Source organism: Rhinatrema bivittatum, chromosome 19 (genome assembly GCF_901001135.1).
Source record: "Rhinatrema bivittatum chromosome 19, aRhiBiv1.1, whole genome shotgun sequence".
NCBI lineage: Eukaryota > Metazoa > Chordata > Amphibia > Gymnophiona > Rhinatrematidae > Rhinatrema > Rhinatrema bivittatum.
Genome location: NC_042633.1, coordinates 43,102,016 through 43,117,243, shown reverse-complemented (window position 1 = coordinate 43,117,243; position 15,228 = coordinate 43,102,016). Strand labels below are relative to the sequence as shown.

Here is a 15,228-nt window from a genome sequence, read left to right as displayed (position 1 = left end):
CAGCTGGCATCAGCGCGGCGCACCAACCCAAGCAGGTTGCCCGAGCGGCAGCAGCGTTGTGCCCATCCGAACGCAACCTAACATCGTGTAACTACAGCAAGGATTATTTTTCCCTATATGCATCACCTTGCACTTATCCACATTAAATTTCATCTGCCATTTGGATGCCCAATCTTCAAGTCTTGCAAGGTCCTCCTGTAATGTATCACAATCTGCTTGTGATTTAACTACTCTGAACAATTTTGTGTCATCTGCAAATTTGATTATCTCACTTGTCGTATTTCTTTCCAGATCATTTATAAATATATTGAAAAGTAAGGGTCCCAATACAGATCCCTGAGGCACTCCACTGTCCACTCCCTTCCACTGAGAAAATTGCCCATTTAATCCTACTCTCTGTTTCCTGTCTTTTAGCCAGTTTGTAATCCACGAAAGGACATCGCCTCCTATCCCATGACTTTTTACTTTTCCTAGAAGCCTCTCATGAGGGACTTTGTCAAACGCCTTCTGAAAATCCAAGTATACTATATCTACCGGTTCACCTTTATCCACATGTTTATTAACGCCTTCAAAAAAGTGAAGCAGATTTGTGAGGCAAGACTTGCCCTGGGTAAAGCCATGCTGACCTTGTTCCATTAAGAACATGCAATACTGGGTCAGACCAAGGGTCCATCGAGCCCAGCGTCCTGTTTCCAACAGTGGCCAATCCAGGCCATAAGAACCTGTCTTTCTACATGCTCTGCGAGTGATCTTTACAATAGTTTCCAGTATTTTTCCTGGCACTGAAGTCAGGCTCACTGGTGTATATAGGGGGGATGGTCTTTCTGCTGTAGAGTCTGTGAGTCTGACCCCAGCCGAGCAGGGCTGCGGAGGGACATTTCAGACCGGATACTTAACTGATCTGGGGCTCAGCAATCCTCACTGAGCCACCGGCCGAGCAAGGAAGACACGCGACAAGAGGAGGAGGATTTGGTTTCTTTATTTGTAGTGTAAAGGGGCTGATACAGGAAGAAACTGTCAGACGCGCCGGAGGATCTGTCCCCTGCGCAGTACAAAATATACAGGCAGAGTCCCGGCCCACATACCCGCAGCCCCCCCCCCCCCGTTACTAAAACAGGCTAAAAAGTGCATCTTCTGCCAACCAAAAGCATAAGAACGGTCAATTACAACCTGGAAAATAAAAAAAAAACACACACACCAGACACTGTGTCAGGATCCCTGGAAGAGGAAGAGGTGGAAGGAGTCACTGGAGAGGCTGAAACCATCCCAGTCCTACCCACACCCGACAGGGAAACTCCCACTGCCACCACGGGGACGACGTCTCCTCAGCAGGCAGAGGGATGGAGGAAGCGCCGCTGCGTAGGGAGATTAAAAAAAAATTCCAGACCGAGCAGGACCCTCCCCGCCACACAATGCTGCAGACCCCCAGAGCAGCCTCCAGGCCAGGCCCTGCAGGGAACTGTAATTCCCCTCTGTCTTTTGGCAAGCAGGACTACAAATCCCACACTTCCAACCTCCTTTACATAGAAAGCACGGCTAAAAAAAACCCAAAACACAACCCCCGTCAGCGCCTCCACCCCCCCCCTGAAACCAGAGACCCCAGAAGTAATAACGAAGAGAGATTAAAATCCCAGCGAGCACAGTGCAGGCAGGAGAGAGCGGGCGTCTCCCAGCCCCCGCTCAGGTGTGCCAGGGAGGTGCAGGAAGCTGGGGGCCTCCCGGTCCACAGGGAAGCGACCTCAATGACCCACCTTCCCCCCCCCCCCCCCCCCACCCGCAGATTGGATCATCCGAGGGGGAAACATCTCCTGAGCCCCACAGGCCTCGAAGACCCCACCAATAATAAATTAAAATGTTTAAAAAAAAAAAAAAAAAAAAGACGCAGAATTTAAAAAAGTTCCATTCGCAACCCCCTGCCCCCCAGCAGTCTGTCCCCTCCTATTTCAGGTCCTGGCGAGGGGGGGTGGGGTGGGGGGAAATTAAAAACGATGCAGAACAGAGGTGAGCGGTGCTGGGGGAGGGGGTCGGGAGCTAAGGCACCGGATCAGCGCCGCCAGCCCAAGCGACTTAAAACTGGGGGGGGTGGGAGGAACCAAGAGATTTACCCTGGCTGGGTCACCCCCCCCCCCCTTACCGAGGCAATAAACGTCCCTCGCCCCCAGCACGAATGCTGCCAACACTACAGGAAGGAGGGAGGGAGGGTCCCGATCCCCCCCCCCAGCAGCGCAGTGCAAACGTCGGGGGATGAGCGGCTGCCCCCCCCCCCCCCGCAAGAGACGGGAGGCGGAGGCCCTGGAGCTGGCGTAGGCTCAGTGACGACGACGACGGCTCCGTCTCTCTCTCTCTCTCTCTCTCCTACTCGCTGGCCGGGTACTTGAGGAGCAGCGAGCGCCCCAGGTGCCCCCGGCGCACGTTGGTGCGCAGCCTCTGCTGGGCCAGGAAGGACTGGGCGCCGCCGCCCGGCCCGTGGATCCTCTCCTCCGTCACCCGCTGCTGCAGCGCCATCCCCTGCACCAGAGAGAGAGAGAGAGAAACACAGGAAGGGGGAGGGGGAAGTGACGATTCGGTCAGAGTACGGCCTGCGACCTTCCCGTCCCGTCCATCCCCTCCCCCAGTGCGTGGCGCTGCTCACCATGTTATACCAGGCGCTGATGATCAGCCGCTCCTGCAGCCCGCCACCTCCCCCTCCCCTCCCCCAGCGCGCGGCGCCGCTCACCATGTTATACCAGGCGCTGATGATCAGCCGCTCCTCCTGCTCCCGCTGGGATTTCGTCTTCTCGAAGTCGTTCTGCGCAGGCAGCGATCAATGGGAGACGAAAAAACGAAAAAACACACCCGGAGGTTACACACACCCGGAGCGAGGCGTTCCCGGCCCCGCCGTCCACCCGCGTTAGCAGCAGCAGCAGGGGGGTGAAATCTCACCTCCAGGTGCTGGATCTTCACCTCCTTCTCGCACAGCTGGTTCTGCAGGGCCTGGATCTCGGGGGGGAGGCCGGGCCGACGGCTGGGTTCCAGGGTCTTGATGACCTGCAAGGGGGGGGGAGGGGGAAAAAAGAAATCCAGCGAGGGGAGCGCTGCCCAGAGACGTTCGACACAAAACAGAACAAAACCCGCCCTCTCCCGCCACCTACCGTGCGAGCCTTGTCCACGTAGCGCTTGTAGCGCTCCTCCATGGCGCGCATGTCCTCGTCCTTCCTCTTCAGGATCTCCTGCAGTTCATCCACTTTCTTGGCGGCTGCGGAAGGAGAAAGATGGGGGGGGGGCCTGGGGTTACTTTCACAGGGGGAACCCCCCCCCCCCCGGGAGCGACAGAGGGCATAAAAAGCGCAGCGCGCTCGCACGCACGGAGTGTCCACTGCCCTCCCCCCGCAGGGTTACCCCCCCTTCTCACTGATGCTGTCGCCTTTAGGCTCCAGGTCCTCTATGTATTCCCTCTTCTTCTGCAGCTCAGAGTGCGCCTCGTGCAACTTCTCCCTGCAACGAGAGAGAGGGGGAGAGAAGGAACGAGAGAGAACACGAGAGAGAGAACACGAGAGGTGATCGCTCGGACACAAGGAATCCACCCTCCCTCCCCACCGCCAACCCCAGGCGAGGGCACGCACCGCTCGCACCTTTACACCAGGAGGTTCAGCTGCCCTCCCCCCCGGCACGCGGCCAGCACTGCCGTCGCCAGAAAGCAGCCCCTCCCCTGCTGAAGCTCGAGGGTTAACTAAAATAAACCAAAAAACCGGCAAACTTACAGGTGCTCGTCCAACTTCCTCTGCAGCAGCGAGGACTACAAGGGAAAAAGGAACGAGTGAGACCCTGTGCAGAGAGGCTGCCTCAGCCCCCGATCCCTCCCTCTCCCAGGTGAGAGAGACCCTGTGCAGAGAGGCTGCCTCAGCCCCCGATCCCTCCCCCTCCCAGGTAAGAGAGACCCTGTGCAGAGAGGCTGCCTCAGCCCCCGCTCCCTCCCTCTCCCCTCCCTCCCAGGTGAGAGAGACCCTGTGCAGAGAGGCTGCCTCAGCCCCCGATCCCTCCCCCTCCCCTCCCAGGTGAGAGAGACCCGGCGCAGCCTTGGGTCAGGCTCTTCCCTGTTACCTCTGCTCTGACAGAAGCTGCGTTGGGGGGGGGGGGGGAGGGGGGTAGGAGTCGGGGGTAAACGATTTGGCAGAAGGAAGTACTTACAATTGCCTGTGGCGGAGAATCAACCAGGAATCAGCAGAGCGGGGAAGGCAGCAGGAGAGAAAAAGCAGAGTTATCATCGGCTCTCAGCACAGATCGGGCAGCAGAAATTCAGAGAGAGTGAGAGTGAGAGAGAGAGTGAGAGAGTGAGAGAGTGAGGGGGGGGGAAGTGGATTTATTTATTTTCAGTTCATTCTGTGCGTTCAGTGAGATTACAGAGCAGGAGGAGGGAGAGGGGGGGGTGATGCAGCTTCACGAGGACCCCTCTCCCCCTGGGGTCTGCACCAGGAACAGCAGGAATGGATTCTCCTTAAGGCGCTCGTTTTTCAATCGCAGCCTGTGAAAGTGGGGGGGGTCCCCGGGAGGGGGTAATTATTACCTGCAGGTGCTTCCAGGGGGGCGGGGGGAAAGCAGGTCCACGTCGTACGTTCATGGCCCAAAGCTTGCACATAAAATTATGCACACGCGGAGAGAGCTGCGCCCGCCACTTCCTGCGCGCACTGGGGACGCAGATTTCTGTGCACTAAATCCCCGCAGACTTTATCTCCCTCCCTCTCTCCTGGTGGTGCTTCTCCCTGTTGTAAACAGGTTCGGACACTGCACCACCCCCTCCCGCCACCGCTAAGCTCTCAGGAACGACCGAACGTAGAGGGCCAAGCACCACCCCCACCCTGACGGGCCCTGCCACGCTGCAGCTGATCGCCGGCTAACCAGCGGGAGGGTCGCATGCAAGTCGTGCTGCCGGGCCTACTCACGTCCTCAGCCTGGCTTCCCTGCTGCTCCAGGGCCTTCTGCAGCTCCTCCAGGCGAGCCCCCAGGTCCAGGATCTGCTGCTGGCTCAGCCTACGGGAGAGAGAAAAAGAGACCATGCAGCACGCAGGCAGGACCGACCCCACCCCGGGTCCCTCGTCCCAGCGCGGGAGGACCGGGTGGGGGCGCTGAGAGAGAGAGAGAGAAAGAGAGGGCGCTCTGCACCTGTTCTCCGTCTCCAGCCGGTTCCTGCAGCGGTTCGACTCCTCCAGCAGCCGCTGCAGCTCCCCCACTCTCTCCCGGAAGGAGGTCTCCTGGGCGCACAGCATCTTGTTCTCCTGCTGCAGGCGCACGATGGTCTCCCTGGGGGAGGAAAGGCACGAGACGGGAGGGGCTCAGGGCGGGTGGCACACGTCCCCGCCCCCCCCCCATGGCACCCTCGCAGCGCTCGGGACACGTCTCCCTCTTCCCCGGGAAAGCCGGGCGAGGGGGCAGGAAGCGGGGGAGGGTCTCCCCCCACCCCCCCGGGGTTATCGCTCGGGACACCAGGCGGGGACGACGTACTTCAGCTCCGCCGGCACGATCTCGGCTGCTAGGCTGCCCACGGGAGAGGACACGGATTCCAGCAAGGTGTCTGCAAAAGGGGGAAAAAAACCATACAGGAGATCAGGAGAGGCGAGAGAGAGAGAGAGAGAGAGAGAGGGCAAACACCGGCATCGGAGTAACCCCGCCCTGCCCCGGGGGACACTCACCGGCCTGGCACAGGCCCGTCTGCTGCACCTGCGCGCACCGCAGCTCGTCGTTGGCCTCCCGCAGCGAGTCTCGCTCCGCGATCAGCCGCTGCCGGGAGGGGCGGAGAGAGAGAGAGAAAGAAAAAAAAATGTAAGTCAGAGTCCAAGCACACGCGGGAGAGAGAGAGAGAGAGAACAGGCCCACCCCCCCAGCCTCACCTCCTTCTCTTTCAGCAGGGAGTCGTACTTCTCCCGCAGGTTCCTGAACTCAAACTGCCACTTCTCTGCTTTCACAGCCTCCTCCGAAAGCTTCGTCTGCAGCTCCTGAACCTTCAAAATAAAAAAAATACGGCGTTTCTAACTGAAAGTAACTCCCTCCTGCCCTGCAGCGCCCCCCCCCCCCTGCTATTTCACCCACAGCGGACTGCCCTGCAGCGCCCCCCCTGCACACCTGTCTCTTGTGCGCCTCCAGCTGGCTGAGCACCGCGTTGGCTCTGCGCAGCTCCTCTTCCAGCTGAAACGTCCTCTGCATGTAGATGGTGTTCCTCTCCTCCAGCAGCTTCACCTGCCGCCGCAGGTCTCCCAGATCCTCCAGCTTCCTGCGATAGGATTCCACCGTGGCCTCCAGCTTCCGCACCTTGTCCGAAGAATGCCTGGGGGGGGGGGCAGAGGAACAGCAGCAAAATATCCTCAGGTTCAGCCCCTCACAGGCTGCCGGTGAATTCGCTTCCCTTGCAATCCAAGCAGCAGGACAGAGATGCAAGGGGAGAGCACAGCCAGGGCTCCTCCTCCTCCTCCCGCCACTTACCGTAAGACGTCCATCTCGTCCTTCAGGGACTGGGCCTCCCGGGCCAGGTTCGTCAGCTCCTCGTTGCGATGCTGCATGTCCAGGACCTCTTTCTCCAGCTCCTCGCAGCGGATTCTGTAGTCGTCCTTCCCGCTCTCCAACCTGCCGAAGGCAGTGATGCTTTCTCAGCCCTGCTGTCCTGCCTGTCCCCATTCCCTTCTCCCCCCCCCACCCTCCCACCCTGCCTGTTCCCCATTCCCTCCCCCCCCCCCCGCCCTCCCACACTACAAGGGGAGCACCAGTTTCCCCAATGCGATTTCTGTACAAGATGCACAGGAGGGGGACCTCCCCCCGTCTGAAGCATTTCCCCCACTGCGCCCGGGACCCTCGACAGCTCCCCCCTCAGATTACAGAGCTGTGCCCTCCCCCCCCTCGGACCCTCGACAGCTCCCCCCTCAGATTACAGAGCTGTGCCCTCCCCCCCTCGGACCCTCGACAGCTCCCCCCTCAGATTACAGAGCTGTGCCCTCCCCCCCTCAGACCCTCGACAGCTCCCCCCTCAGATTACAGAGCTGCGCCCTCCCCCCCCTCCCCCTCTGTGCCCGGGACCCTCGACAGCTCCCCCCTCAGATTACAGAGCTGCGCCCTCCCCCCCCCCCCTGCACCCAGGACCCTCGACAGCTCCCCCCTCAGATTACAGAGCTGCGCCCTCCCCCCCTCCCCCTCTGTGCCCGGGACCCTCGACAGCTCCCCCCTCAGATTACAGAGCTGCGCCCTCCCCCCCTCCCCCTCTGTGCCCGGGACCCTCGACAGCTCCCCCCTCAGATTACAGAGCTGCGCCCTCCCCCCCCCCCTGCACCCAGGACCCTCGACAGCTCCCCCCTCAGATTACAGAGCTGCGCCCCCCCCCCCTCTGTGCCCGGGACCCTCGACAGCTCCCCCCTCAGATTACAGAGCTGCGCCCTCCCCCCCCCCCCCTGCACCCGGGACCCTCGACAGCTCCCCCCTCAGATTACAGAGCTGCGCCCTCCCCCCCTCCCCCTCGGACCCTCGACAGCTTCTTCCTCAGATTACAGAGCTGCGCCCTCCCCCTCTGTGCCCGGGACCCTCGACAGCTCCCCCCTCAGATTACAGAGCTGCGCCCCTCCCCCCCTCCCCCTCTGTGCCCGGGACCCTCGACAGCTCCCCCCTCAGATTACAGAGCTGCGCCCTCTCCCCCTCCCCCTCTGCGCCCGGGACCCTCACAGCTCCCCCCTCAGGTTACAGAGCTGCCCCCTCCCCCCCTCTTCGCCTGGGACCCTCGCAGCTCCCCCCTCAGATTACCGAGCTGCGCCCTCCCCCCCCCTCCCCCTCTGCGCCCGGGACCCTCGACAGCTCCCCCCCTCCCCCCCGGGAACGGCACCTGAAGTTCTCCTCCTGCAGCTGCTCGATCTGGCTCTGCAGGATCAGCAGCTTCTTGCTGGTGACGCCGGAGGCGTCCAGGGACTCCATGTGGCTCTGCCGCTCCCGCAGGCTGCGGTTCTCCATCACCAGGTTACCCTTCTCCTCCACCAGCAGCGAAATCTGGCGAGAACCAAGGGAGCCGCTGAGCACCAGTGAACTCCCAGCCCGGCAGCACAAGGGTAAACAGTCATAAAGGATAAGTGTGTGGGGGGGGGGGGGGTAATTTCTCTACCACCTCCCAACCCAGTGAGATCTTCCTTTCAATGCATCTCACGTCCTCCCCCACAGACGGGCAGGGAGCAGGCTCTCTCCTCTCACGTCCTCCCTGCACCCCCCCCCCCCCCCCCCACAGACGGGCAGGGAGAAGGCTCTCTCATCGCACACAGAAGCCGCCTCTCTGTGCACGTTCGTTCGCTGCAGGAGAAAAGTAAAATTGCTTCTTACCTGCTAATTTTCGTTCCTGTAGGTACCAGGGATCAGCCCAGGACCCACCAACCCATCGCTGCTCTAATTGAATTCTTTTTTTTTTAATTTAATTTAAAGGGATCCTTAGACTGAGCTTCCCTTGTAAAATCCAAGTACTGAGAGAGTAAAGTCAGACCACATCCAACCCTAAACTCAGCGCCTCTACCAGACCCGGGGCTCTGCACCTCCACCACCTGCTGGAGGCAGAAGAATACGGGCAGACACTGGGTGGCACCTCGGGGGTACAGGACGGAGTCTGCGAGGTCTTCTGTCTCCACCTGCTGGTGGGGGGAGGCAAAGCCCGGCTGTCCTGGACCGATCCGGGAACGTACAGGGAACGCTTGGATAAGTCTGGAAGAGCCAGCAGAAAAGGGAAGGAGAAAGCAGGCAAGCGGTGTTAGAGGGAACGGCCCGAGGGAAGGAAGCGCGGGGGTGTGGGTGTCCCCCCTCCCCAGGTATCAGCCCCCGAGCCCTAACTCGCCGCCCGTCGGGAAAGGGAGGGCTGGAGAGATGCGAAGCCCCTGGACTCTGTCTCACCTGGAACGGGGGGGGGGGGGGCACAGGACAGACGCCCTCCCCCCCCCCTTTCACGAGCAGAAAGAGTTGGCGTAGACGTGGATTGTGCCGGTGGTTAGGGGCAGCAGCATCGCCAGCAGCGGTTACTGAGCCCAGCCCGGGGCTTTGGAGACGGGCAAAGCGAGGGCAGAGATGGGTCAAGCCAGCGCAGGGGGGGGGGGGGAACTCACCCAGCTTCCACATCCTCCTGCGTGGTCCCGTATCCCCCACAGCTCTACATCTTGTGAGAAGCAAATGCGTCAGGAGCGCAGAGAGAAGGCCCCCAGCCCCCCCCCCCCAAGCACGTTACACGAGACCTCCACCTCCACCAGCACCGGCTCCCGTCTCCCCGCCCTGAGCAGCGCTGCTTGCAGAGGGGCTGCACACGCACAACTAAAGCTTCCTCTACAGCTCCCGCACCCTCCTCCCCGATACACGGCATCCATTAAAAATGCCCCCCCCCCTACAGGAAACTCGGACAGCATTCACAGTGCTTCCCAGATCAGGCCACAGCAGGTCCATCAGGCCCAGCGTCCCGTTTCCAACAGAGGCCAATCCAGGTCACAAGTGCCTGGGGCAGGATCCCAAGCTGCTTATCCCACGGCTAAGCTGTGAATTTCTGCAACTCCACCTTAATAATAGTTTATGGACTTTTCCTGCAGGAACTTGTCCAAACATTTTTTTTTTAAACACAGCTACAACCAACAGCTTTCACCACATCCCCTGGCAATGAATCTAAATAAATAAATATGCGTTGAATAAAAAAAAATATTTTCTTTTTATATATATATATATATATATATATATATATATATATAACCCAGTAACGTCATTGTGTGTCCCTTGTACTTTTCGAAAGAGTAAACTGATAAATGTTTACTCACTCTATTCCACTTATTTATAGCCCTCCCCTCCCTCAGCCGTCTCTTCTCCAAGCTGAAAGGTCCTAACCTCTTCAGTCTTTCCTCATAGGGGAGCTGTTCCATCCCCTTTATCATTTTGGTCGCCCTTCTCTGTACCTTCTCCATCGCAATTATATCTTTTTTGAGATGCGGCGACCAGAATTGTACACAGTATTCAAGGTGCGGTCTCACCATGGAGCGATACAGAGGCATTATGACATTTTCCGTTTTATTCACCATTCCCTTCCTAATAATTCCTAACATTCTGTTTGCTTTTTTGACTGCCGCAGCTCACTGAGCCGACGATTTCAATGTGTTATCCACTATGATGCCTAGATCCTTTTCCTGAGTGGTGACTCCTAATGTGGACCCTTGCATTGTGTCTCTATAATTTTATTTCATCGCACGACATTCTTTCCCACCCGGATCAAGTTACAAATACCACATACCCACCCGAAAACCTACCTTCTCACTACAAAAAAAAAAAAAGCCCCATAAATCCCCACCACTCCTAACCGAGCACCCACCAGTGAATTAAAAACCCCATCGCGGGAAAACAAAAAAAAAAACCATCCACGACGTCAGCTTCTTTCAGACAGAGAAAACTAACCAAACTGCCCTCCAAGGAACCCTACGTGCACAACCTATCAAATCTTTCAAATTATCGTCCACTATAAACAGAGCTTTCTCCCTAGCCGGCCCCTCTATATGGAACTCCCTGCCTCCTGATATACGCCTGGAATCATACACACCCACTTTCAAAAAAAAAAAACTGAAAACATGGCTCTTCCAGCAAACTTACCACACATCACCTCCCATTACATAAATCCTTACTGATTAAATAAGTGATTCTCCTAGAATCTGATACGCGACTTATGATTTATTTCTCGGATTACGTTGTATGCCTATCGATTTTGTACTTTGACTCGGCTATTTATGTACCTATCTTTTGTATATAGTTTTGGTGATATGTATATAGTGATTTTGCTGTTCTCAATTTTATGTAAGGGCCCTGCCCAAAAGTTAACCTGTTTGCAATGTTATATGTAAGGGTTCTGCCCAATGGTTCCTGTTTAACTGTAAACCGATACGATGTGTGAACGGTTATCGGTATAAAAAAAGACATTAAATAAATAAATAAATAAACAAACTCAGGGTGAAGATCGTGCAGCACAAAATGCCACAAGCAAAATGCCCCCTGCCTCATCCCTGCTGAGTCCGCGGACGCCAGCCCTGGCTGGTCAGTCACATTCAGGTTATTTCCCTGCCCAAGAGGCAAAGATTGGCCCTGGGGGGGGGGGGGGGAGAAGCTGGTTAAGCTTCCATTTATCCAGGGGCCATGCAGAGTTACAAACCTGCATCCAGGCGACCCGGCTAGCGCTACCTAGTGCCACGGCTTCCCAAAAAAAAAAAACTCACTCTACCCACAAAGCAAAGGGGCTGAGGAGCCCGGAGACAAGCTTTACAGCAAAACCAGCACGAGCCGGCACCCAGATCACCAGCTGCAGCACGGGGGGGCCACGGGCTCGGGACTGCACACTCCCCCCCATGCCAAGCCAGCGTGCCCCAGTCGCTTCCCTTCCGCCTCCCGTGCCATCTCTTCAGGCCGCCCTGCCCGCCACAGCCCTTACCTGCTGCTCCAGATCCCGGCAGCGCTGCCTCACGTTCTCCTCTTCCTCCTCCTCCTCCAGGTCATCACTCAGGAAATAATACTTCCGGGACTGCGGAGGGAAAGGAGCAGCTCAGGTCACGGGGCCCAGCCCCCCACACCTCTCTCCCCCCCCCCCCCCCCCCCCCCCCCGAGGACCAAGTCCCCCACCCTTACGCGCTCGCTCGTCGCAGCCCCCTCTCTCCCTCCCAGGGGTACCTGGTGATCAAAGTTTCCCATACGTCTCCGAGGATAACGCCTCCGTGGTGTCCTTTATCATGAGCTGCGGAAGAGAGGAGAGGGTTAAAAGCGCAGACGCGAGGCTGCACAGGCGCCCGACCCTCGCCATGCAGGACCCTTATTACTCTGAAGCATCGGGGGTGGGGAGCCCAGACACCGCAGAAGCCATCACCGGGACAAGTCATGCACCGCCAGCTCCGAGAGCCTCTTACCTCCTGGATCGCCGTCATGACCACATGCTGGACCGATTCCTCCAACGTCATGATCTGTTTGATGTGTTCTGTGTGTGTGGAGGGCACGAACACAGCAAGTTACAGGCAGGAAAGGACCCCCAAAGAGAGAGAGGGGGGGGGGGGGTGCAGGAACGTGGCAAGTTACTGGCAAGGAGGTGGGCCCTCCCCCCAGCGCAGCTCTGTAATCTGAGGGGGGAGCTGTCGAGGGTCCCGGGTGCAGGGGGGGGGGGGGGAGGGCGCAGCTCTGTAATCTGAGGGGGGAGCTGTCGAGGGTCCCGGGCACAGAGGGGGAGGGGGGGAGGGCGCAGCTCTAATCTGAGGGGGGAGCTGTCGAGGGTCTGAAGGGGAGGGGGGGAGGGCGCAGCACCTGTCCAGAGGTCAACAGGCAGAACAGGCAAGGGAGGGGTAAAGAGACAGGGTGGGGGGAGGCAGAGCAGAAAAGTTGCAGGGAGAGGAGGGGGCACTTACATTACTCCCTCCCCTGCCCCCCCCCCCCTTTCCCCCAGCGCATCAGCCTGTTAGGACAGGAATAAAATGTATCACAAGCCCCCTCCCCCGTTTAAAGCCATTAGCAGTCATGTAAGTCCAGTACCCCTGAGAGCTGAAACACCATGCGGCTAACACAGTGCCCTTCCCTCGTGTGCTACGGTAGCGCAGGGTTCACCACCGGAGATCAGGGCACTCTGGACCCCAGGTGGCAGAGCCGACGTTAGCAGTTGTGGGACACGACTGGAGGGAAGCCAGCCCGGGACGACACTCGTGATGCAATAAGAGGATTATGGAATGGCTGCACACGACATGCTAGGGGGGGGGGGGCCGAGGCTGTCTCTCCTCCTGCCTCGCACCAGTGAAGGGGGCGGAGAACAAGGCAGAGCAGGAACCCCTCCAACCCCCTTCCCTGTACCTCCCTCCTAGCACACGATTCTCTGCATCAGACAAGGGCAAAGGACCCCCACTCTCGGGGCTTCGCTGTCCCATCGTGCTCAGATTCAGGCAGAGAGAAGCCAGTCCTAGGGAATTGCTGCCACGCCAGTTGCCAACTTCTGCCACGGTGACAGGGACACGGTAAATGCCCGGGAGCATGGACGGCGTTATCCTGCCATTTCTGCGGACACTCCCCCCGCCCACTCTCCACACGTTAGGGAACCCCTCTCATAAATAACATAACCTGTTCCAAACAAACAGGAAGAGAAATGTATCAAAATCCCCTGCATCCTCCTGGCAATATCTGTATTTTCAGTTCTTCTGACATTTTTCTTGGCAAGCAGGGGGAATTCCCGCTGTCTGATCTCTCACCTTGCTTCTTCTCACAGCTGATAGCACAGCCCAGCACCAGCTGCAGCAGCTTTCCCAGCTCTGCCGGGTCCGAGAACTCCCCGATCAGCGTCACGTCTGGCAGATGGCTATCAGAAACCTGGTGTCCCAGGACCTGGAGGGACGGGAGAGAGACGGGCAAATTCCAGCTCCATTGCCACCCCCCCACCACTCATCTCAACCCCGCTGGCAGGCCCTCTCACCCAGTCCCTCGGGTCTCTAAGGAGCCCACACATTTCTCTGCTCTACAGTACAGCAGTGAAGGAGCCCCTGTCCCCAGGAGTGCCCCGCAGTGGGAACCCATTCGAAAACACCTTCTCACATCAAACACATCCCGGTGCTCAGGAGGGCAGGAGAGAGAACAATACTCACATCCTGGTAATACTCCAGCATGCTCTGCAGGAATCTTTTTCAAGTTACTCAGCTGCGTGAGAAGAGGAGGAGATAGCTGGCAAATCAGACAAATCACAAATACCGAGATCCAGGGGGAGGAAAGAGACTCACCCCGAGGTTACACCACAGCCAGCCAGGGATTTAAAAAACTGAGGCGCAAGGGGATGAAGTTACTTTCCCTGAGGTCGCTGGGCCGATGCAATAAGGCACACTCGGCCTAGCGCATGGCCTTTACTCGCCATCGGTGCACGTTTTGGGCACTCAACGCGCGATGCAGCAAGGATATTAGCGCATCCCTAACAAACGCGATCCCCACAGCGTCCCATGCATGAAAATTCCATGAGACGAAGACATCATCTATTACCGGCCAACGAAGGAAAGCGGGTGAGTACCCAACACACATTTTTCAACACGGGGGGGAATGTAACCCCAGCTCCGGAGGTGGAGAAAAGTTAATTGCAGTCAAGGCTCAGGAGAGAAAACATTGCAAAATATTATCCTCTGTGTTGCAACTAAATGCATCCTCCTCCTCCTCAGTATCACCATCCCCGACTCTCGAATTTACTGCTTGCAGTGGAGAAAAGCCATATGTGCAATGTTTTGATCAAAAAGGGCAGCACGGTTTAAACGTCCGTAGCAAGGATAGAATAAACTTCCCAGCACTGAAACCAACAGCGCGGCAAAATAAGCAAAAAGAAGCGCAAACAAAACGGATGCTCGTACTGAGCGCCCGATGCAATAAACTCCTTTGAGTGCCAGATACATAGTTCTCCCTTAGTGCTCCCTTTCTCACCCTGCCCAGATTTCCCTTTCATTTAAATACTGAATCGGGCGCACAGGGCATGTGGCTGGAGAGTGCAGTAAGACGGGTGCTCGATATGAGCACCCGTCTTATTGCATTGGCCTCACAGTCAGCGGCAGAGCCGGGGTTAGCTCTTAAGGCACAGGGCGATATAGTAACCTGCCTACGGCCATACAGAAGCTGGATTCAAAGTCAGGGGTTTGTAACTCCCAGTCCTCCTGATCTAAGCAGCTTCACACCACCCTCCCCTTCTTTCCACATCACTCAGAAAAATCATTAGGACACTTGGATTGCACATCTGGTCTCTGGAGACTGCCAATTCTTGCACAAAGAACCAGAAGAGAACAGCTTCACTTATGTCAAAAGGTGCTCTCTGATCCCTGGGGAAAGAAAATGATCTCTGCTGGAAACATTATACATAAGAGGGAACACCAGCTTGGAGGCGGGGAGGCACAGGGAGGATGAGCAGACACCAAGGGTGGCAGAGTGGGAGGGAAGAGGCCACACAGGTACCTTCAGTCTCCAGTTTGTCTTGCTTTCCTCTTTGATGCGAAGCAGCCCAGGCGTCATTAAACCAGGTGGGATCTCTGGAAATGGAAGTGGGACGTGGAGTTACAGTCCTGTCCAATTCTAGGGCATCACACCTCCACCGTGGTGAGACAACAACTGGCTACCTCAACACCTGCCCGACCATTGCACAAACAGTAAGTGGCATGTCCCTACGCCATCCCATCCCACAGATCCTAACAGGGGCTACCCCCTGTGCATCCCTCAGCCCCATTCACCGTACTGCTCCCCAGC

The 15,228-nt window shown here is 57.6% G+C and overlaps 1 protein-coding gene across 1 annotated transcript; it reads right to left on the bottom strand.

The window, feature by feature from the left end:
- Nucleotides 1-963: 963 nt before the first annotated feature.
- Nucleotides 964-13,867, bottom strand: HOOK2 (hook microtubule tethering protein 2). The gene is made up of 21 exons (XM_029584553.1): nt 13,800-13,867; nt 13,605-13,638; nt 13,215-13,347; nt 11,898-11,965; nt 11,679-11,728; nt 11,429-11,531; nt 7,835-7,995; nt 6,454-6,594; nt 6,097-6,298; nt 5,865-5,975; nt 5,667-5,754; nt 5,479-5,548; nt 5,140-5,277; nt 4,920-5,007; nt 4,168-4,173; nt 3,741-3,775; nt 3,392-3,474; nt 3,132-3,235; nt 2,923-3,027; nt 2,717-2,788; nt 964-2,508 (listed from the first exon to the last, which is right to left on the bottom strand). The coding sequence occupies exons 1-21, from the start codon at nt 13,865-13,867 to the stop codon at nt 2,356-2,358; spliced, it is 2,013 nt and encodes a 670-aa protein (XP_029440413.1). The 3' UTR covers nt 964-2,355.
- Between the last annotated feature and the right edge of the window lie 1,361 nt (nt 13,868-15,228).

Excerpts from the sequence above, each read along its gene's own strand:
- HOOK2 (XM_029584553.1), bottom strand. The coding sequence starts at position 13,867 with ATGGCGAGTAAAGGCCATGCGCTAGGCCGAGTGTGCCTTATTGCATCG. Across the intron at positions 5,549-5,666 it reads GACGGGCCTGTGCCAGGCCG|ACACCTTGCTGGAATCCGTG; the intron begins GTGAGTGTCCCC and ends CCCCTTTTGCAG. Across the intron at positions 2,789-2,922 it reads TGAAGATCCAGCACCTGGAG|AACGACTTCGAGAAGACGAA; the intron begins GTGAGATTTCAC and ends CTGCCTGCGCAG.